The sequence below is a fragment of the Hakea prostrata genome, chromosome 8 (assembly GCF_041222555.1).
Source record: "Hakea prostrata isolate BN-2017 chromosome 8, UWA_Hpros_2, whole genome shotgun sequence".
Lineage (NCBI taxonomy): Eukaryota > Viridiplantae > Streptophyta > Magnoliopsida > Proteales > Proteaceae > Hakea > Hakea prostrata.
The window spans coordinates 9,154,886-9,179,257 of record NC_142607.1 but is presented as its reverse complement, the minus strand read 5'-3'; the positions used below and the strand labels follow the sequence as shown (position 1 = coordinate 9,179,257).

Below are 24,372 nucleotides of genomic sequence, written 5' to 3'. Positions count from 1 at the left end.
ACCTAGTCCAAACATAACGGTTTCGGACCGGTTTGGGTTCGGGCTAATTAACGGTTTGAATTAACAATTTAGATTCGGGTTGATTAATGGTTTATGGTGTGCAAGAAAAAGAATAAAAAGAAATAAGTGAGCATCCTCCAACAAAAGTCAAAATTCAATGGAAAACAAAGTTGCTATTGGTTAATTTCCATTAAAAAAATCCACTCATCCTATAGAAATTAAGAAACTAGATATTTAAGTAGTGGAATAACTATTTGATCTTTGAATTCATGTTTAATTTTTTTTAATTGTCTATACCAACTACTTAGTGGTAATATAATGATTCAAATACTATTTAATGTAAAATTACAAAACAGACTATAATGAGTTGCGGTTCGGTTTCGGGTTGGTGTGGGTTCAGCTACTCTCAGCCCAAACATAGCCAATTAAGGTTTGGTTCGGACTATAATGGGCCGGTGCGATTCGATTTTAACGGTTCGAGACTACAAATTGACACCCCTACCATCAACCTAGAGCATATTATATCTACAAATACTACATGATTCGACTTTTAAGATAGTGTAAGCAAAAAGTCGAGTTATCAAAAACACACATTTAGTAACGTGGAATGGGAGAAACCACCCAATTCTTACCTCTGTTGATTAAAAAAATAGAAAAACTCTACTGAATCACCAAAAAAAACACTCAATGGCTTCAATCAATGATGACTATACCAAGCTGTAGGTCTTCCACAGGTAAGTAAGCCTTCTCGCAACTGAAACCACCTCTGGTTCTACCAAAATAAAACTGAAACCACCTCTGGGTGAAGGAGGGCCACTCTGTTAGGTAGTTTTTTTAATATGATTTTTTCTCTTGAAAACTTGGCTAAAGAAATACTGAATGGGCAATTTGGCTCAAACCTATTTTTGGATAATCATGCAATTTTCTTAATTAGTTTAATTAAAGGAAGGAGAAAGAAACATCAAGGGAAAAAAAAAATCCCAATTGTCCGTATTATTCTTTAGTTTATTTTTTCTTTTTTCCTTTTTCGTCATCTTTTTTAATCATTTAGAATTGTGATCTAGGTTACAAGTTTGGTCTTTACCCGCCTCTAACCCTGCCTTCAGCCCAAATAAGGCTTGGCCTCAAGATTTTGACCCTGAGGGCAGGTTAGGGCGAAAAAATTCTAAGGTAGGCTTGTATTTCTCTTTGACCCGTTAGGCCTATCTTAACCCATCCCTGATTTTTGCCCTGATTTTGGCCCTAATTATAATCCTAATTTTGTCTCTGGTGCTTGATCTCAATGAATTAGGACTAGGGACAAGGATAAGGTCAATCAAGACCAGTGATAGGGCCAAGTAGAGGGCCAATCAGGGCTAAGTCCAAGGATATGGCCAATCAAAGCCAATTAGGGCGGAAATAGACTTGACTTGGCCCTATAGCACTTAGGGTCATAGACAATAATCATTGGCCCTGAATAAGAGTCAGGGCGGGATTGAGTTTAGATTAGAATATATAGGGTTGGGCTTGGGATTGCAATTTGTAACATTGTATTGACATTATAGTTCTAATTTTTTTTTGTTGGTTATATAAACTGGTTTTGAGAATCCAGAGGACTAAACTACTAAAATTGCTGGTTGTTTGTCATTTGGATCTTTGCACTTTTCAAAGGGGGATCTGGATAGAAAAATGATAGATTTTCCCACGTCGTAGACGTCTTGCCATTCCATTAGTAGTGATATTAAAGCTTCCACATAGATGACAATATTTTAGACCTATAGTCCAAGGCAACTTAAATTCATAAGGTAAGAAAACGTAATTTTCTAAAAAAGTTAAATAAAAATTTGAATGTTGAATGTTCTCTCTTTCCCTCTCTCGAAAGAAACATTTTCACATAAATACTTTTTTTTAATTTTTTTTTAATTTTAAATCGACGGCCTAGCTCTCTTTCTCCCTCTAAAATGGAAATTCTGGGACCAACTCTTGTAAAACCCGAAAGAAAAAAGAAAAGAAAAATGATAAATGGTGATGTTTGTTGGAAAAATGCTTTCAAGTGATGCAAAATATTCTTTCCTTTACTACAAGATCAATAATAATTATAAATCAAAATCAATGGTCCGTTGAAGTATATGTATTCTATGTGTCAATGTTAATATAAAATTTCATTACCAAAGAAATGTTAATATAAAATTATTTTCCACGAAACATTATTTTCATTAAGAAAGGTATTTGAATTTTCTAATGTTCTACCAAAAAGTTGTTTTAAATTTTTTAATGAAGTGTCTGCGTAAAATAAAGTTGAGAAAACCAAAGTTTGACTAGTATGAGTTAAGCCAAAAATTTGTTCTTAAATATAGGGGATAATTTTCAGTCTCACCCTCTAGGGTGACTCTTTATTATTTACAAGTTGCACCATTAGTCTTAGTTAGTTTTTATATATTTATTTTTGATACTGTCTTAACATCTTAAGTTTAAGAATACAATCCGTGAACCACACATCTTTTAAACTTTATGATAATTTAGGATTCAAATAGGAAGAAATCATAGATGGTAGAGGAAAATGAAGAAACAAGTCTAGCATGGATTTTTTTTTTTTTTTTTTTTTTTTTTTTTAAAGTTATTCAAGCACTTAATTATGATTTCTTAACGGTAATGAGGTGTTTTTTAAATATTTTCACCTATAGGGGATCATATTAATAAATTGGATAACTCAAGGGGCGACACTAATTTTAAAAGGCTAACTCAAAAGGTATTGCTGAAAATTTCCTCAAATACAAAGATGCAGCTGTTTGTAGTGAAAGGGAAAGCATCTGTTTTTTTAATTAGGAAATAAATAAAAAAATCACTTTTCACACCGGAGAGTAGGTAAAGCCTTTCTGATGCAAGTGAAGTCGAATGTAGACGTAATGTGCTTCTAGTATGATCGTAGTCGTTTTTTATGTAAGTGTATGGTCGTAGTCGAATCTGATTCTAAGGAAGCTGTTGCTCTCCTCGACTCTTGTAAGCATGCATAAGGGAGTATTGTTCGCCTCATTGAGGAAATAAAAACCTTTTCAAGCGTTAATGGAAGGGTGATGTTTGTTCATCTTGGTATAGAAGCAAACAAAGCTGCTGATTGGATGTCTAGGGTGCAACTTTGTCCCTTAGACCCATGGGCTTTCTTCCCAAATCCTCCAGCTGGGTTAGAAGGAATTCTCATGGTGGATAGAGAGTCTTGTTTAAGTTAAGTTTTCTGTTTGTTCCTTTGGGTTGTTTAGCCCCGTCTTTGTCCGGAAAAAAAAAAAACTACAAAGTTCTTTGATTCAAAACTCCATCGTTCCACACCTCCCATATATATATATATATATCCTAACTTTCCATAATTTTCCTTTCTTAGTATCCCCTCCTACTGTACTTTTCACTTCTAACTCATGGAAAATTGTTTAGATCATTTAATTTGATTGCATGGCTGAAAGAAAGAGTTTGAGTGATTGATTGATGTCGACTAATCAATAAAAGATCCAATTTAAGGGTGTCAATAAAAACCTTTCCACCCAAATTTTCTCTAAGCCTAGCCCTAATTTTAACCTGAATAAATTGATTTACAAAATAAGTAGACCTGATCAGGGTCGGGTAAGATTCGGGTTTAGTCGTTGGGTCAACCTGAAATGGCTCGGTAGTACCCAACCTCTGTTTATTTAGTTAAACTAGAATTCTACATAAATTTAGTTTGAATAATATAACCAAGCATTTTATCAACCACAACAAGAGATGATTAGCTCATTTAACAAAGATTAACACTTCATAAGGAAGAGATCAAGAGTTCAAATCTCCTTGGTGTCACTAGGCTGACCCAACCCGAACCCGACCCATTGTCACTAGTAAAAAAGTGAATAGTTTCCATAAAAGCTGGGTGGGCTAAGGCCTGTAAGGGCTAGGATTGTGAAAATCAAAACATGAAGTCAAGGTTTTGGGCTCAAATGCCCAGCCCAATATTACAGTTGGGGGCTATCTAAAACGGTAAAACCTAATTTCTCATGCATAGGCTACGTGGAGACGGTCAAGGAGCTGGACATCTACAAGATTAAATATTTACTTTTAAAGTAAACGATTATTTAATTTTGAAGCGGACATTTACGTATCGAGTCAAGATGGCCGAGTTGGTCTAAGGCGCCAGTTTCAGGTACTGGTCCGAAAGGGCATGGGTTCGAATCCCATTCTTGACATTTCTTTTTGAAATTTCTTTTCGACATTTTAGGTTTTTTTTTCGTCCAAATTTTTGGTGTCTTTTTATTTTGGTTTTTTTCTCCTTCCAAAAAGTAGATAATATTGTCGGAGTAGATAACCGACCAAGTTGCAAACCCAATAAATTGAATAACCAGATCTCCAGGGCATAGCATTTAAACGGCAAATTGTAGCCAGAACTCTCACAAGTAGTGAAATTATATACATATATATATGATTCATGAATGAGAGAGAGAGAGAGAGAGAGTATATGAGAGGGTTTTCTAAAAAACCTGCTGGTGTTGTACACTTGAACTTCATGATCTACTGGTCATCATAAGATGGCGACCATTGAAGAACGAGTGTCTGAAAACACCTACCATTCGGTGAATGCTCATTCATTGATTCCTGCTGCTTGTCATTAACATAAACATAACTAACTCTGTCGACAACAAATTCAAATAGACCCCCCCCCACCTCTTTCAGTTTGCCTACCAACGTTCCAAGGTTAGAAAGGTGAAAATTGGCTAATGGGTGAGAAGAAAAATCTTAGTTCTTGTGAAATCAAGTTGTCATTGTAATCTTTATCATTGGTGAAGTTAACACATGAAAACTACTTCACTGTCTCTCTTGTTCTCATTCTCTTTTCTTCTCATCAAGAGTCTGATAGCTTATGGAAGATTCAAAACATAAAGTGATGTGAAAAAGAGAGGCCAGCCTTAGGACATCAACACTTCAACTCAGTCATTAGGGGCCAATTATTTGTGGTAATGGTAATATGATATGGCAAATGTCATCGCAAGGTACTATTGTTTAGGGTTGAAATTATCTCTTTTTTGACCACACACAGAAAAAGATATTCATTCAAAGAAACAAGTCTGGAGAAATCCTTCTAGTAGGAATAAAGTACAAAGGATCAAGGCCTTGTAGTGGCTGCTGCATCCACCAAACTTTAGAAATACCCAAATAACGAGCACCTCTAGCTCACAAATCGGTAGAAACATTGTTTGCTCTCGATAGATGTACTACTACACAAGTGTTAAACCCCAACAAAAAGTTCTTAATGAGTTGAACAAAATTTGAACCAATTCCAATCCAAAGCACTAGGTGCATCATGTAAACTGGAGACCACGGCCCGACAATCAGGAAAAAAAAACTTGATATTCTTTACCCCTATAGTAAAAGCAATCTGAAGGATGTCATACATTGCTTACAGCTCCGCCTGCGATGCAGATAGAGCCCAACCTGCTTTCATACGAGCAACTATAAAAGACCCAGAGGATGTTTTAATAATCTCTCCACGACCACTATGAGAAGTTGTTGTATCCCATGAACCATCTAAAAAAACATGAAAAAAATTGATATCATCAATGTCTGTCATTCGTGGATACACTTCACTAAATAATACGCCTGAGGAAACAATCAACATATGAGGATCCACTAACATCTTGTAGCAGACCATTTAGAGACCAAATAAAAGTATTTATGTTGGGTTCACGTCCTTCAAACAAATAAACATTCATAGCCTTCCAAATTAACCAAGCTGCTACTACACTCCAAATAGTATGCACCCAATTTAAATTTCCAATAGGCTGAAAAAGAGATTCAATAAAGTTCCACCAGTTCACAATGTCATGGTGATGAAAAATATCTATATCCAACCTAAGGGGAGAGACCTTCCAACAAAGTTTTACAAAATGACAATGAAATAAAATATGAACAATTGATTCATGGACACATTTGCAATAAAGACACAAAGGAGTATAACAACCACCTCTTTGAAACAAGTGTAAATTTGTAAGGAGAGCATTATGACCATTTGATATAGATGACTTAGTGGAGAAAGACATGGTCATTATAAATTGTGCAAAATTCCAAGATCATAATTTATTCTATGAAAATAGTTAGAAAATTTAAAAAAGAGAGAGAGAAAACAAATTCTAAATTAAAAGTACGCAAAGAGAAAGACATCCATCAACTCAAGGTAACATAGCAAAAGATAAGTTTCTTCAAGAACTATCATTTAATTTGAATGGTTTAAATTCATCATATCATATTATTTTATAGGAGATAATACTTTGTTAAGCTATTGTCTTTCTCTCTTATAATAAGACAATCAAACACAAAATCCAAACCCGACCCTTATCTTCTAAAGAAACATTTTTTAGAGTGAAACATTAACATCAATGCTCATTCTTAAATTTCTGCTCCACTAGATTGCCAAAAAAAGAAAAAAAGGAAAAATTACTAATATAACAATAAGAGTTGATTTAACTGATCATACTTAGTGAAATTGCAAAATAAATGCAAAAAAGTACAATACCAAATTTGTTGGCTAAACAAACATGGATAACACAAGCACCTAAGAGGTGGTCGCATTAAATATGATTATGACTAACAGTAAGGTCATGATCAATCATTAATTATGAAAGGCTAAGTTAATGTCAATGACCCATCCTTCTCAGACCATGAGATCTCTTTGTAATGGTGGATAATCTTTCTTTAAAATCACTTTTTGCTTTGAATTGCCATTTTCACTTGTATTACATAACAAAAATCTCCTTAATTAAGATGTGGTGCTTAATGGGAACTTGGGTTTTTAGTTTAGTGTGCAATCTTACGAGATAATTAGGATGTGAGTGATCTAATCTAATTAAAACATACAAATTTTAGTACATGACGAAGAAGAATAATTTTTTTAGATCAAAACTACTCAAGTCGCTAGGGAACATAATATTTTTCTTAAACGACTCTTTGAAGAGTCCAAATCAACTCTTTGTCAAAGAAGAATACTGTGTTCCTTTAAAAATTTTGAACCATAAAATAAAAGGTACGTGGAGTTTAGTAAAATTTTATTTTTAATATTTATTGTGTGGTTCAAAAATAGTGAGAGATCACATCTTCTCATTAATTATCGTTGATTTCATGATATTATTTTGACAGCAATGTATCCAATTTTTATGGGATAGGTGGAATGAAAAGCCCACATAGAGAATTGAATACAAAAAGTGGTGGAAGAAGAAGAGTTTTTTCTTTTCTTCTCATGTGAAGTTGGTAGAGGTACATAGATTGATAGATCTGTAAAGTGGTATGCCACGAGCAAGGAAGAGTTTCTCACAGGTCCAATCAATGGAAGGATCATCACTTTGATTGTTACTCTACATCTCTGACCATCACATGGTGCCACATGAATGCCTTAAATGTGGATGTCATTTTTAATGTTTTTCATCCATACAATACAGCAAGTTTGGCAGCCCCAAGATTTCTATCTTAAAAGGAGGTGATGATCCAAATATTATATTATGACCTTAAATCAGGACTAAGAACGGGCCTAGATAAATATTTATCTTGTTCGAGCTATCCCTCAACTTGAAAAGAAATTGAGAAAAAATTATTGTTAAATTCTTAACTTATTTTTGGGTTAATATCTATTTATATTTGTATTTTTTTCATAAGTTCAAAGAGTAAAAATAAAGCCAATCAAGGAAAATGATAAAGGCAATTAAAGGTAACGAATGTCATAGGACCAGTGCGTACGTACTCATGTCGATTCAATTCATTTAAGAACAATCAGAGAGGAATTGAGCTTGAGGTTGGCCTATCTCATAAATTAAAAAAGCTTACCCTCTCAGTTTGAGAAATTTTGTTCGTAATCCAAGACAACAGTTTTCCGTATATTACAATTAATAGTCGGCATTTGTTGTTTTAAAAAGATAACATAAAATAAATAATAGTCAAGCGTCATAGAGAAGTATGCTCAATTTTTTTTTTGTGTGATAAAAAGCCTTGTGGTTAGAACAAAAGGGGCAAGATCATAAACATACTATAAAGCTAAAAAATTAATTTTTTTTGTCTAGAGGTTGTGGTCCATGTAGCACGGTACCATCTTTTTTTCATAAACAATACTTCACCAGCATATGAGAAAGGAGAAAATTAAAAATAGAAGGTTCTTGATTTGGGGCTATACTAATCAAAATAAAATACCATCCCATAACTCTTAAAAGGCAGTAAGGCTAAAAATGTTTTAAGTTTGAACTTCCGTTCCTTCACATCTTTTCACGTCTCCTCCTCCAACATCCTTTTCTTGTCCATTCGCCTCATTTGATGATAACCCAAAAAAAAAAAAAAAAAAAAAAAAAAAAAAAAAGAAGAAAAGAAAGAAATATAATTGCAATGACCCGGATGGATGACTTAATTAGCAAAAATCCAACATTTCCACATAGAAGGTAAAACTTCGATGTCCCAAGGGGTTAGGGGTGAAGTTTTGCTTATACCAAGTCATTCATCGGGGTCATTGCAATCACTTGTTCCTTAAAGAGAAAACGATGATTTCACACCACACAATGGATGGTGGTCACTGGTCCAACCTTCACCCTGTATATGGTGTGGAGTTGTCACTTCTCAGGGTTCTCATCCTTCTTGGAAGTATCATCTCCAAACTCTCATTCTCATTTGAAAAATCCTCTCAGCTGATAATGAGAGCATTTCTCTCCGAGTCTTTAAACCAAGGATTCCCGTTGTCTCTTCCATCACAGTCTCATAAGTCTTGTTCAGTTGGTTACCCAAAAAACAAAAAAATAGTCTTCTTAAGTTCTATTTCCAAACAGTGCTATTGCTAGGGTATACTTAGTGTACTTAAAGAAATCGAGAGTTACAACTAGTCATGGGAGAAATACTACTAAGAGACCTATTTATTAGGACTTATACTAGTTCTAACATTACTATTAGCCTTGTGTACTTCAGTTTTGTTTGCAATTTGAGTCTTTAAGGGGGAGTGAACTGAGAATAATTTAAAGAGAGAACCCAACTTATTTAAGAATTAGGGACAATCTGGTTCTGGCATTGATTAGTTGATGGATGTGTTACAGCTCATTTTGATTGGTCACTTCCAAATATATGGATACGTGTTCTAATGGAATTTAGAAGCTTGTATCTTTCGATTTTTTCTTCTTCTTTCCCCTCCCAAAGGAAGTACGTAGACCTAAGAAATGGACCCTAATAAAGGATGGAAGATACCTTTTATATTAAATGACCTTCGAGTGGAGGGGTAGTCCATGAACTTATATGGTAGAAATGCATTCGCAAGTCACTGATTAATTGATTGAGATGTAAGGTATCTTCCATCCCTTATGAACCAAGAAAACCAAAAAATTCAAAATAAACCACGTAACATAGGAAAAATTACAAATTAATTAATTCTTTCAGATTTCATATATGTATATCTATTGTGCATTCTTGTTTTCGATTCTATTCCATAGATGGATTCAAGGGAGACAAATGCTTTTAGTTTCAAAGAAAAAAAGGTAGCTAGCTAGATAGATACCAAACATGCGAAAATGCATTGTGGGGTGGCAAATTTCTCAGTTTTTCCTTTAGGCATTAACTGGTTTTGTTTTATATTGCTATCATTTTCAGTATTGAATGAATAAAGGGACCATACCCACCCGGTCCATAGACCTTATGAAAAATAAGCACAAATGAAAATGGAGTTCCCTCACTCACTAGTCACTAGAGCAAGAAAAGATGTATGGCGGTGCCGGCAAAACCAGCACTAAAAGCCATAACAAATAATAGAAAACAAAAGTGCATAGCTGACTTCTTGTGAAAGTAATCTAACTTACTTGTCTTTCTAGCACTTGGCAATTTATGCAGCATTCCTTACAAGTGTTCATATTCTCCATTTCACACTTGCATATACAAGCTCAGGAGACTTGGAAATTAAGTATAACCGACATGAATTCAACATGATGGATAAACTAAGTAAGCCCTTGTGCTTTCACACTTAAGAGTTCAGAGTTTAACCCTCAGGCCAACTTTGGTCCTTTCCTACACTTTTTTTGGTAAAAAAGAAATTTATTTATTATAAGGTGAAACCTCTCTTATCGTCTAAAACTAGTAAATCAAACAAAAGAAACCAGCAAAGATGTTGTATAACTAAGAAACTAAGAGCTTAAAACTCCTTGTTGTCACTCACTCATGTTTATTGTTTTGTTTTTAAGGTGAAAATTAGGGCTGAGTCAGGGTAAATTAGGGCTAACTTGATCATATTAGGGTAAATCAGGGTGACGGGCTTAGTAGAATCCTAACTAGGTAATATTTAAGTTTGGGTTCTCAAACCCTGGCTGGGTGGGTAAATGTAAGTTTAGGATTTAAGTTCCAAGGGTAGGATTTTGTTTATTAGCTTGATCTCACTCGACCCATTGATGTCGCTAGGCATAACAATATATTGATATGATAAGATGAAAAAGTTTTGAATCAATTTTACATGTAAGAGAAATGTAACAATAGAAATCTAATTAATTAGTAGTAGGAATACATAGAATATTATCGATGTATTACATTACATGGGAGGATAAAGGAGTTGAATTTTTTAAACAATATTTTGAGATTGTCAAGAAATTTTTGGTGAAAATCTAAAAGGTAAACCCAATCTAAAGTAAATTCTAATTTAAAGTCACTAATGACTTTAATTACTTTTACTTTTAATGGTATTTGGGAATTAATAATATACATTTGTATAGTCTACTAGTATTGAATGAGAATTATTTAACTTTAATCAAAATCAGTGAACAACAATAAAAACTTCAGTATGAATAGCCCTAACGGTTGAAGAGTCGAATTCACCCCTTACTTGATCATGCCTTCTCAACTTGACTATTCCATCCCCATGAGTTTTTTCAATAATTAAAACCACCTTTGGTTAAATTATGCTTCATCTATGAATCACTCTATATATTTTTTTCAAAGAAAAAGTTCATTTTTTCTCTTCTTTCAAGTCACTTGAGGAAGTATTATTAGTTCTCAAGAATAGCCAAATATTTTACTGAAAAAAATGAGTAACGAATTTAGTTTGGCAAGGGATATACAACTATGGTAAGATATATAGATAAATGTAAAAAATTATTCACATCATCTATAAGTCCCACCCTTTGCAATTTTTGTAATTTGTATATAAAATTGTGACATATGACAGTTAGTTATTCATAATTAGAACATGATTTAAGAATTATATTTAATAAATTCGTAAAATTAAGAATCAAGAAAAGAGGAGAGGCGAAATTCTTAAATTCAATTCTTAGTTGGGTTTTAATTGTGACAGTTGGATAATTAACTATCAAATGTCACAATTCTAAATACAAATTACAAAAATTGTAGTGAATCTTCTATTATATGCTTTAATTTTTTTACCATTTCAGAGTCACTTCATTAGGGACCATCCTTAAAGCATGAACCCCTCAGCATTCTTTCTCCCGTTATTGGTTCCCAAGGTGTACATACATGGCTTCTCTTAGGGCCTGTTTGGTTACTGATCAAAACTCGATTCGAATCAGATCTTGTTTTTTGTTCTGAAACAGAATTCCCTATTTTTCCTCACAAAATCACAAATTTTTTTAAGATTTCTTTTTCATTTCACATCAAACTCTAATTTTATAAATTATAACTCCATAATTTGTCTATGTTGATTCTAATATTTGAATCCCGACTGTAAACACGGCCCTTTCTTTGTTTTTTTATAATAAATAATAAATATATGCATGGCTTCTGTTAGTGATAAAAGCTTTGAGACGATGGCCAGTGTTTAATTGCTAATGCAAATCGAAGAAAGCTAATTATACATTTACAACTCACTCTATTATCAAAAACATTATGATTTAAAGCTTCACGCTTCACAAGTTTTTAGGGTTTAAATTCCGAGAAAACAACTACTTGATGGAAGCTAGTTCCAACGACGAGTTCCATTATGAACAACTGAATAAAAGTCTCTACCCTCTAGTTAGTTTCTCTTTCTTCTTTTCCTAATAATAGTTCATTATGGAAAATGATTCAAGTTTAATAGATAGATGGCTCTGGTATTCTTTAAAAATCTAATGGTTAGAGTTATCACGTCACAGATCCACTTGACACAACATGGTAGATTCACCACCGAATAGATCATAGCGGCCCTGGAAGCCTGAAAGAAGTAAATACTGATGTAAGTAAAAAATTAGGGTTTCGCCGGTGCAGACACATTGAATGCCACGCGGTTTTGTTAACAGAAGAGAGAGAGGGGGCCTCAGCTCCTCAGCTCTGCTGTCTTTTGCAAACCCATGAGTAAATGCGCTTGCTGTCCTCTTTTTGACTCTTGGGGAACCTCGATCATTTGCTCTTCTGGGGTCAGCGTTTCATGACTCATTAGTCACTTCTATATATAGGGACCAAGATACCTTTGTCTTGGACGCTTGTCTCAGGCTTATCTAAGAAAGAACGAAGAAGAAAGATCCAGTGTAGTTCCAAAGAGAAAGAAGCTAGCAGACGAAAACAGCAAGAGAAGAAGGAAAAGCTCTTCTGAAAGCACTTCAGAGAAAGAAAAACTACCAAGTGATATGGGTCGACCACCTTGTTGTGATAAAGTTGCTGTAAAGAAAGGGCCTTGGACTCCTGAAGAAGATATCGTCTTGGTTTCTTATATCCAAGAACATGGTCCTGCGAATTGGAGGTCTGTTCCTTTCAACACAGGTACAAATTTTTATTTTCTAAGTGTTCCATCTTTCTTGTTCCAAGTTTGGTTTATTATGTTTCGGTATGGGTTGATCAGATCATCTAAGCAACCCATTTAATAGTCTAGAGGATCTGAAAAGATCATCTATAGCACACTGTTGGATTTACTGCTTTCTTCAGATCTAGTGTTACTTACCTGTGTTTTCTTCTTTTGGGTTTTGTCAGGTTTGCTTAGATGCAGCAAGAGTTGCAGGCTTAGATGGACTAACTACCTAAGGCCAGGGATCAAACGTGGAAACTTCACTGATCATGAAGAAAAGATGATCATCCACCTTCAAGCTCTTCTGGGGAATAGGTAATACCATCGTGTATCATCATCAATCTTCCTCCTTCTTTCTTTTCTTTTCTTTTCTTTTTTTTTTTGGGTGTGATCTCTCCTAATGGGAAAGTGCTGATTTCGGTGCAGATGGGCTGCCATAGCTTCATACCTTCCTCAAAGAACAGATAATGATATCAAGAATTACTGGAATACCCATTTGAAAAAGAAGCTTAAGAAGCTTCAGACGGGCCTTGATGGCAAAAACAGAGATGGGGTTTCAGGCTCTCAGATCTCCAAAGGTCAGTGGGAGAGAAGGCTTCAAACTGACATACACATGGCTAGACAAGCTCTATGTGAGGCTTTGTCCTTGGATGAGAATTCAAGCAGTTTGTGTGACTTGAAAGCCTCTAATGGCTATTACTCTCTCATGAAATCAACTCAAACACCAACATACGCATCAAGCACTGAGAATATATCAAGATTGCTTGAAGGGTGGATGAAAAATTCCCCAAAATCCTCTAAAACTACCTCAGAGACCACTCACAATTCCTGCAACAACGTTGGTGGAACTGGTTCTACTTCTAGCCAGGGTACTCCAAGTGCAGCAAACAATGATGTCGTATCACCTGATGATGCTTTGGAATCACTGTTTGATGATGTCTCTCAATCCGTGTCTCTGGATGATTCGATCAATTTCTTCCAATATGAAACTAAACCAGTTGTTGGAAGCGAAGCCCCTCTTTCTTTGCTTGAGAAATGGCTGTTGGGTGAAGGTGCTGCTCATGATCATGAAGAGGATCTAATGGAGGCGTCTCTGCGTGATACTGCTGGGTTGTTCTGAAGTGTTTCTTTCTTTTTTTGAGATACATAGCTTGCAATTTTCGTATTTGTTTGTTTTATCCTTTGTTTTCTTTTCTAGTCTAGAGTCTAGACCTTAAAACTGATTGATCAAATTGCTTTGTGACCTAATAGAGAGCAGAATTCGTCCTTTCATTCAGATAATTGTAAATTACAGTAACATCTTCATGAATTAATTATGTTTAATCTGTTACTTCTAAATAAAATCTTTCGTGACATGCTTAGAACAGTTCATTTTTTGATCTGCAAAAATTTAATACCCAGCCAGCTGGAAAATTTTTCTTTATGGGAAGCAATCTGAAACCTAACTGGAAATTCGGGTTCGAGAATTCCGATCTTCAAATAGAAGCTAAAGATTATGATTTGAACTGTTAAGAGGCAAACTAAACTTAGAACTATATGGGAAAAAGGGGAAAAAAGGGGAAACTTCGGGGAAAGAGAATAAAGAACCAGGGTCCTTTTCTCATCAGTAATTGCCCATGCCTTTGTTCTAAATTGAGTTTAAGTTTGACGTCAGTAAATTAATAATGCCACGTGGTTGTGAAAGAGGATTTAGTTTGACTTTTTACTTCTTATCTTCCATGGTTCTGCAAGCGTGGCAGGTGTAGGTGTAAGCAAGTCAACTCACACTAACTGTTGAAGTCTGAAACCCAAGAACATAAGGTAGGTGCTTATATCATTCTCTTGAGCTGGCAGCCATCATAGTGTATTGAAAAAAAAAAAAAAAAAAAAAACCCCATAGGCTTCAATCAAATTTTAGGGTTTATGTGGTTGGATATAAATGCCTATGAAATGATTTCCACCTCACCATCAATGGTGAATAGTGTAAGAAACGTATACAATAAAAAAAGAATGGGCATAAAACAAAACGAATATACATACGTAACATAGTTCACATGCCAACATAGTGTACCATGTCCACCAGTAAAGAAAAACTTTTCAATGTACAGAAGAAGAAAAGAATGAAATAAGATCTATCAGAATAACATTACAAGAACTCTCATTCAAAAATCTCAAGGTGAAAATCTTAAATCTCACAATGACCTCATAAGTAAATATATTAATTGGGTAAAAGGGCTTATCCATTAGGTCATTCGGGTTGGCCTAAGTCCCCTGCTTCAATCACAATTCTCCCGAATCAGATCATTTGTGTTGCCCACCAAAATAAGTCAGTGTGAGTCTAGGTACGAGTTCAGATCACATCATGCAAATACCCAAACGTAGGATGAAGTATGGAATCCATGATTCAACAAGGGATGCTATAAGCTGCACCATCCAACATATCTTAGTGTTCTACGGTTCTAAACATGGCTCTAACTAAGATACACAACTTCTAGAAGACCCGACATAAGCTATAACTAAGAGACAATCTCTCTGTGGTTGAACAAGGTGAAGGCCTGCTGGTAGAAGTGTTTACCTTGGAAATAAGATGATCAGTCTTAAATGCTGAGCATGTGAGATGTTTTTGACTTCTTCTTCATTTTAGCAGGTAAGACTTAGCCGATCCATAACTCAGTACGGGCAACGGCAATAAGGGAGGAGTCATTGCTTCATGACTAGGGCCTCATCAATACCATCACCAAATGGCAAAGCTTTTTTGCTTTTTCTGGAACCCTAATTAGAAAACAACATCAAAGACCGTAGAGAATCTTTACATGATCTTTGTTTCATTAACAAAAGAAGATGGAAGACAAAGGCAAAGAGCCCATGCTCCTACCTTGGCATAAAAACACAGCTCTGCAATAGCAATTGTTGCATCCTTCATTGTGACTAATTATTGAGGCAATAAATTCATATTAAAAAGCTTTAATTTCTACATGTAACTCACATTGGAAATATTGAACAGTAGCACCTCAAGCTGATCACAATGTATTAAGTGAAGTACGTTGGATAGAGTAGCACACATGTGGGCACAGTTCATAAACTACCGATCTGTCATGAACAGTGAATGATCGAAGTTGCCAGGCTTGTGGTTCTCCTTGTTTAGTCAATTACTATAGACAACGAACACATTGTTGTCAAATGGCCCATGCCTTGTTATCTGATCTTGCACCTCCATCTCGTATTCTCTAATGGTGAGGTAGGTTTAAATGTTTCTTAATGTGAGTTGTTTACCTCATGAAACCAGCTGCTGGTGGCCCAGTTCACAGACACAGAGACAAAGATGGACAAGAAAGAGAAGTTTCTCTTTCACTTAGAAATTTCAATCGTTGCAGATGAACAAAGAGACGCAGAAACAGAACTTTGAGCCATCATAACTCGTTTTACTTGTATGAATGAATTGAAATTTCAGTGGGTAGGGGATGAACACATGAGCCTAATTAACCTCATTAAAGGGAATGCATTAGATGTATAGAAGGGACCACATTGCTGCTCGAGGAAGGGATTTTTTTTTTTTTTGTTTTTGGGTGAATGCAAAATTAATTCTGAGAAAAAGATTGAACACAATGACAGACCTCTCATTTAGGGGAACCGTAGCTATCTATGGACAAAGTCGCTGTTCCTGCTTCTCCATATCATCTGTCTTGAAATCTTTCATATGGGTAGGGATATGAAATGGAACTGTTCTATGTACCAAGTTCAGATCTTCTATCCTGATAAGTAGAGGTTTATGCTTTCTTTATACCTTTCTACGTTCATATTAGGAGGGACCCACGTAGAATTCTACCTCTAATTCATTTTGTCAGCCCTCAGAAGTAGGCGGCTCCACTCTTAATATGTGGTGGAGAGATAAGAAAAGCACAGACCTCTACTCTGATGGATAGAAGATCTAGACTCTTAGGTACCTAGAATGGTCCTTATCAGTTTGGATCTTCAAGGACTCCACCTCAGAACCCTCTCATTAACTAATGGGGTCCCAAAATAAAGACTAGTTGTTAATTAATAATGAGATTGTCCGGTTCCGGAGTTTAATGGGTTTAATATATAAAATACTAAAGTATAAAAATATATGAACAAATTGCTCTTACATACGCAATATAGGGGAACATTAACACTTCACTTTATCTTTGAAAAGACACTACTCTAGTTTCTTTAGAATGGTTAGTGGTAAAATCAGAAATACCATTATACCCTTAACGTATAATGTGGCTAAAACACCTCATCTAAGTATCATTCTCCAGTAGACTCAGATTCATTAACAACTCTTCACGAATTCATTCTCACCCCAACCTTTTTCTTTTCATATATTTTTCATAAGGGTATTTAGGTAATCTCATATAATTTAATTGGTAGTTTTAGGGTTTAAAAAAATAACAATGGTTAGTAGAATTTAGTAACAAATTGGACTAACAGCCCAATGAAAATCCAACTTTGAGGTGTCTTTATCTTTCAAAGATAAACTGCAAGATACGGTATCTAAAGAGCTTTGTTTAGAGTGTAGAGTAATTTATTCTCAACTTAAACCCAAAAGTTAGACTCCAAAATCCAATAAACATCTTTCATATCAAATCAAATTAAAATCTTTAATTCTTCAAATAAGTAAATCTATGTTCATGGAAAGGAACTGATCAATCCGGCTGTTAACAGGACAATTCTAAAGATCAATCCGGTTCAGGTAAAATTTATTCCTTGTCTACTCACCGAGTTATCAAAGATCGAGAGTTCGAGACAGTGGAAAACAGATAGGTATATTGATTTGGGAAGATCAATCAATAGACAGTTTTTTTTATCTTTCACACGAAATAAAATCTTGGTAACAAATTTAAAAAGGAAAAAAGAGGCAAGCAATGGTTGCAATACATTCAGTTACTTGGTCTAGATCTTATAAAGTTTACGAAACTTCAATTCCACAGCCAAATCATTCACGGGTATTAATTAATTTTGTTACCACGGAAATTCCATGAATCCAGCTAGGCTGGCAATGATCCTTGGCCACAAAAAAAAACTCATAAAAGTTTTCAACTATATTTGGAGAATAGATATCCTTTCATTATCCCATATCTCTTGGAATGTATGGTAGCTGTGATCTAAGCTCTAAAGCCTGTCTTGAGTCCGAATAGGGCCGGGTCAAAATTTTATCTCAGGGTTAAGTCAACCAAGGTCAAGTCAAGGTTTTACTTGACTTGGTCTATAAACCAGTGTAATCCGGTCCTATCACCTTATAAGATATTTTTGACAAATGTTGAAAAATAATATGAAATTATAAGTTGCAATTAGGGTTAGGATCGGGTTTTGGATTGCATATTTAACATAACCCGGTCTGATCTAGCAAGATTAGGTTAAGGTTAGGCTCGAAAATTCAGGGTTAGGATTAAGGTTCCAGTGAGCTTGGCCTAGCCCAACCAACCCTAGATATATATGCTTTGGAAAAACAATGCTAATTGGTTGTGTTGATCCTATGCTCAAACATAAGAGCATATGAAACCACCACTCTGTTGGTGATAACAAAACAGTCAAATTACAAAGCCAATGTAGAATGGTCTGGTAGCTATACCCACAAGGGTGGAGGATTGTACTCTTCTTAAATTTCTTTACTATTCATTTAGGGGGAGATTCACTTATGAACACTGACAAGATAGACAAGAGGTAGACCCTCTGGCGGTAGAAGAGTGTGAGGAAAGTATAAACTTCTATTCCCATAGGTAGGAAATCCCAACTTCCAATCTAGAATGTCAATAAGACAATAAGAGAGATTGTACATTGAAGATTACAAGTTAGCTAGGTAGGGTACTGATAAGGCAATGAATCCGAACTGGACTAGAAGGGTCTCTCTTGGTTATATTTGCACTGAAATTTCTTCGGGCGACCATTATTGATTACCATCTGCTTTTTGTGACTATTCTATGCTAGCTGCAATTTGCTGCATTATAATTAATACGAAGATGGTGAGATATTTGGTCTCTGTGACTTGACTGCTCAAGAAGACAACAAAGTCTCTCAAAAATTCATTCTCTGTGAACATATTAACTCACACAAGTGGCTTTTACAGAGATCCACGTTTCTGCAGAAGCGAAAAAGAAGGAAGATCTCTCCCTGTACAGTGTATACAAGGAGAGGGAAGAGAGGAAATTAGGGTTTACTATCTTTTTTGGGTTAAAAAATAATTCAATGTCAACTTTTTTGCTAATGCAGTGTAAGATAAATAAATGCGATAGAATTTATTGCTCCAAGTGGTGAGTTAAATTTGGGAAAATCCAAAACAAATACCAAATGGTGTTAATACCCAAATCTATCAGGCTATGGCCTATAGGGCTAGAAATCTAGAGCCTAAAGAGCTGTTTTGAGTAGATTCCTGTTTGCTGGAATAAAGGTGGGGTGGGAAAAAAGGGGTGGGAAAATTCTTGAAAAATGTGAAATTTCTATTTTCCTTAAATCAAATGGGAGTGTTGGTGCTGGGGTGGGAAGTGAGACAGGTCCTGAACGGCCTCCCCCCGTATTTACCCCATTTGGGGTTTTGTGGGGTTGGGAGTAAAAAGGGGGACCACCGCCTTTCCCCTTCTTCCTTTTCTTCCCCTCCCCCTCTGGGGGTGTTTTGTCGTTTAAACTCTCAACTATGGAGAGACACTTTCGTTTGTTTTGGGTAAGAAGCTATGGAAAGACGTTGTTTTGTTTTCTTAATGAAGAGGTTTTCAAGATTTTTTTTTTGGGGGGGGGGGGGATTGGTTTCCAAGATTTATGTTGGAGTTTCGTGGATGGAATGTTAACACGCTTCTAGTAGTCATATGGCAATGGATGTCATGGAAATTACTAGATCTGGGCCAGGGGGCATAGGTTGAGGAGATGGGAGGGAAGGATATTTCTTTTTGAATTTAATGACTCTATATAGAAGGTTACAAACATTGTGCTAGAAGCACATCCACCTAATACCCGCCTAAACACTGTACTGGTTCATTCGAGCCAGCTTGTGCACACGTTTATTATATCCTTAGGGGGAGCTTTATCGTTCGTAAGGGTCGAACTCATTATCTCTCTACTGAGAAATATGGATCTTACCACTTTACCAACCTTGCATTGACACCTAATACCGTTATTGATAAAGTACAAAATCAACATTTATTATCAATTCCATTACCAGCACCTAGACACATGTAGAATATTTTTAAGGGTTATTTGTAAGACCAACCAAACTAAGCAACAGGTGGGAAGTAGGGTAGTTGGAAGACTTTGGGCCGGGTTATCTAAAATCTCAATGCAATACATAGTCTCTCTAGTTGAGTTAGACCGAGTAAGATAGATTTTGACAACCTTAAGGGGTGGCTTAATTGGCAAAAGACCAATGCTTTTACATAGGAGGTCAGAGTTCGAATCCTCTCAGGGCAAAGGGCGAAGCCCTTTTCTATATTAATTATTTAAAAGCTGTATCGAGGTGTGCGCGGCAAGTTGGCCCGGATGAATCTCAGATAAAAAAAAGAAGAAGATAGAATTTGACTCAAAGCTCATGTCAGCGGACCATTGGATTAGGACGTCGATCGGGGCCCCGATCTCAACCATTGATTTTCACGGTCAAAATCTCGATCTGACGACTGATGATCTAGCTGAGAGTGTCATGCACCATTAAATGGGCAGGACACAAGCAAATCCCCAAGCCATGCCTGACTAACCTTGATCGACCCTGTGCCCAAGGCAGAAGGGAATGCAGAAGAGTGCACTTGGTGTTAACCTTTTAGAGTTATAATATATGAGTGCAATGGGCTGGAGGAGGAAGTGAGTCATGTACCCTCTCCTGGTTATTTGTTTTGGGTTTGTAATTTAGTCATGGGCCTAAAATCGTATCTTAATGGGCCAATTTTATTCCTTGGGTTTCAATCCCAACTACCATTTGGGCCTTGGTAAGCCAAAAGATTTTAAGCTGACCATATTTAAAATAAAAGACTCTTTATATGACCCACAGGTCCAGCCAATGGTCCAATTGATTGGCTCGACCTTGATTGGTTTTATCGAAGATTTGGTTGGGGGTGGGGGGACCTTTCTACCCTTTGTCTTCACCCTTAAAACTTTTCTCTAATGAGGGGTGAGGGGCAAATGCTGTAGTTTCACACTTGAAAGAGCACTAGCTAGATCACCATAAAATAATAACAGTAAGAAATTTTAAAACTTATAGGGGGAGCACCAACTCAGATTCAATGTATATTGGATGATATTGCGATTCTTCGAGATTCTTTTTGATCTTGTAGTTTGTTGTTTATTCCAAAAGAGTCCACAACTTGGCCAAGAAAACTTTATCATTGACAAGAATGATTGCTTGGGCCATTTCCACTCCATGGTTGCAGGAGATGTTAACTCCTCTTTCCTGAGTTGTTTGCTTGCTTTTCCCTTAATTTTAAGTTTAAAATGGATCGACTTGATTTTGATTCCTAGTGGGTCATGGCAGATGTTGTAGTTTTACTTAGACGTTATTTATTGATCAATAATGAGAATCCTTCAAAGAATTTCCAAGTGGTAAACAGCCTGTTTCATCTCTTCTTTTCTAGTTTTCTCCCTCTCCCTCTTGTTTTGTGAGTGTTTTTGGTTTGGTGATCAATTATCAAGGTAAGTTACTGATCTTTACCAGATATGCACAAGCAAACATTTGGATCTTCAAGATTTTTGAAGCATCAAATAATAGAGGACCCTCTTTGGTTCTCTGATTTCAGTACTGCACGTACCAGTTTTGAAATCATTCTTCCTGCATGTGATTGCCTGCTAAGTGCTAATTTTTTTGATTCTTCAGAAGAAGAAATGACAAGCTTTAAACTCTTAATCATCAAACTTACCAGGGAATCTCATTCTCATCTCCTTTTTTCCAACCCACACCCGATGAGATCAGCATTGTCCAAGCAAAACGCAGAAATCCCAGTTTCCATTTTGGTAGTTGTTTAACCCTAAAACTGTAACCTGTACATGAAAACAAAGAACACAAGCAACAATTAGGAAGATCATTTCAAGATTAGCAACATTTATGAGCTTCGGATCTCAAAATGGTTAAAAGCCCATTTCTTTTCAAATCTCAGGCCTTGTTTGCTATGCTTGGATAGAAGCTAAATTATCTTCTCAAAACTCAAATCAATCATGAAACCCTTTTCTTGATTGATGAAAACTACCTTTGTGGGCAGGTTAGTTGATATAGAATTGAGTGAGAGGTACACTTTGTCATATTTGTGGTCCAAGCTCTAATCGGGAGAAAAAAAAGAGGAGGGAAAGTTACTTATAGATGCCGCCAAGCATAATTTCAAACCCAAGATCTGGTTCTTGACATTGGAATTAAAGTTGTTAAGTGTCAGGAAACGATATTTTTTCCTTTTGGATGGTTAAGATTCATAGTGATCGGGTGAGGTTTGAAAGATGAGTTATCTTTTTATTTTTGATTTTTCACTAATTAATTAAAATCCATATGACCAATGGAAAAGTAAATTGGAGTAGTAGACAAGAAGCTCCATTGAAGCCACTAATCAAAAAGCCAAAACCCTAGATCACAAGAACGGTGGGGTTGGTGAGAAGCAATTAACCTCATCTTTTCATTTTTTTCGTCCGAGCAGCAATCATTTGTGTCTCTTGGTCATCTTTATTTTTTTCTTTTCTCTTAGTCTGAATGAGTTTAGATCTTCGAGAGTAGAGGTTCAGAGAATTGTATTGTCTTCACATTTTTTTCACTATACGTTTTAAAAAAAAAAAAAAAAATCTTCTTTCATAAAGTTTAAATATGACAAAAGAAGGAGATAAAATTAGGATTTTATATTTTTAAGGTTGTAAAGCGATCAAGAAGTTCCATAGAACAAATGAATCTGAGGAGAGAGTCCATGTCAGATTTTTCAAGGTAAGAGAGCTATCATAAATCTGATAAAGAAGAGAGCACTATATGAAATCAAACGTTTGAGGAGACATTCAAAAGCCTCTCTAATTGCCCAGTCATTTTCTGTTTACCCATTTATGGAACACAGAATTGACTAATGATGAACAGTTTTTGATGCCATCGCCACGCAGATTTCGTTTGCTTTATTCTCACATTTTTGTCTTCATGAATCTTTAAATCCCAATCAACCTATTCAGTGTTCTTACGAGATTTTCAATTTGGGGGGAGGTAATACTATTCTTCCATTATATTGAATATGTGTCTGATATAATGATGTAAGGAAGAAATTGTATACGCATGAGAGTTAATTTATTACCCCCATTAAGGAGAAGGACCCATGTTACTGATCCTATATATAGAATAATCTTGAAATGAATTTCTTGTTAGGGTGTGGTAAAATATATTTTATTTTCATATTAATATAATTCTATACTTTCTTAAAATGATATTAATTTTAAAAAGTCGTAGTATTTGATGAATAATTGAATACATAAAGCATTGTTGCGTGTTGCCTAGTCACATAGCCACCATAAGGATGAAGAAGAGTATATCTACCTAGTGGTATACATAGATGGGAATTTATTGATTTATTTTGGTAATCATTTATTTTTATTTTTTTTTCATTCTTTGTGAAAAGGTACTTTGCAAGTTCATTAGACAAGGAGATATGAGGCTCAAAAAGATTACAAAAAAAAAAAAAGGCTCAAAAATGATATTTTTTTTGTTTACTTTATAGAGGAAAAAATATTACTAAATTCCATGTTTTAGAAGATGTAAACTATCTTTCAATTCTTCATTAATAATGCTTCTCACTTCATAATATATCTAGGGAGTGTGATTTCGACAAGGTTAGTAGTGTGAGGAATCCATATGCTACTGCAAATATATATATATATATATATATATATATATATGCTTAATATTAATATTATGGGATAAAAATCTATAAATAAGAGAGAGATTGTCAAATGGAAAATATTGCATTTAGGTTGTGATGATAGAGTTCACATGTGATTTGAATTTGATAGTTTATTCAACTCTTTGGTTGGGATGTACATCATCTATTGATTGATAGGAGTTTTGATTAATCTTTTTAGGGCGCTTAAGGTTTTTTATTTATTTATTTATTTTTATTAAAAGAAAAATAAAGAATAATATAAAATTACTGCCACCATCATGAATGAGACTAGATATATTAGGGGGTTAACTATAATGGTTAGATTAAAAAAAGATGATGAATTTTTCGTTGTTATTTTTAGGATAATTAAAATAATTTTAAAGCCTAAAATTATAGAATACAATGAATTTAGAAAAGAGAGTGCAAGGAACAACCAAGTTTGAGCTAATTTAGAAGTAACTCTAGTATACGTATGTCATGAAAAATAGTTTGAGAGGTGGTGTGAACAAGTTCAAAACGAGCCTCTAAATGCATCAGTAGGTAGAAATTATTTTATTCAGAAAGAGCTAAAAGACTAATGAGATAAATGCATGCATAATTTAGGATGTGTAATAAGTATGACAGTAACTAGAGCTGATAACACAAAATGATTCATCAAACCTTTCGTTTTTCTAAAGACCCAAATCAGTTGAGTAAAAAGAAAGCTAAATGTCATTCACACTCAAATTCTACTTTACAATGAAAAGTAAACATAATCCATCAAACCTTCGGAAAACTAAACCTAAAGGCTCCTTGAGTTAGCTAGAATATAAACATAGACATCCATAATTCTGGAGATAAACCGAAAAAAAAACCAACAGAACCCAG

At 35.1% G+C, this 24,372-nt stretch overlaps 1 protein-coding gene and 1 non-coding gene across 3 annotated transcripts; both read left to right on the top strand.

Moving 5' to 3' along the window:
• Positions 1–4,103: 4,103 nt before the first annotated feature.
• TRNAL-CAG (transfer RNA leucine (anticodon CAG)) lies at positions 4,104–4,184 on the top strand. The gene has a single exon. It is a non-coding gene; the product is annotated as a tRNA-Leu (tRNA).
• An 8,166-nt stretch (positions 4,185–12,350) lies between these two features.
• On the top strand, positions 12,351–14,063 carry LOC149006717 (myb-related protein 306-like). Of its 2 annotated transcripts, none has more exons than XM_089165573.1 (3): positions 12,351–12,678; positions 12,886–13,015; positions 13,127–14,063. In XM_089165573.1, the coding sequence occupies exons 1-3, from the start codon at positions 12,546–12,548 to the stop codon at positions 13,818–13,820; spliced, it is 957 nt and encodes a 318-aa protein (XP_089021699.1). In that variant the 5' UTR covers positions 12,351–12,545; the 3' UTR covers positions 13,821–14,063. The 2 variants fall into 2 exon arrangements, with proteins under 2 accessions (XP_089021699.1, XP_089021700.1); XM_089165574.1 differs by having other exon boundaries at positions 12,549–12,658.
• The last annotated feature ends 10,309 nt before the right edge of the window (positions 14,064–24,372 follow it).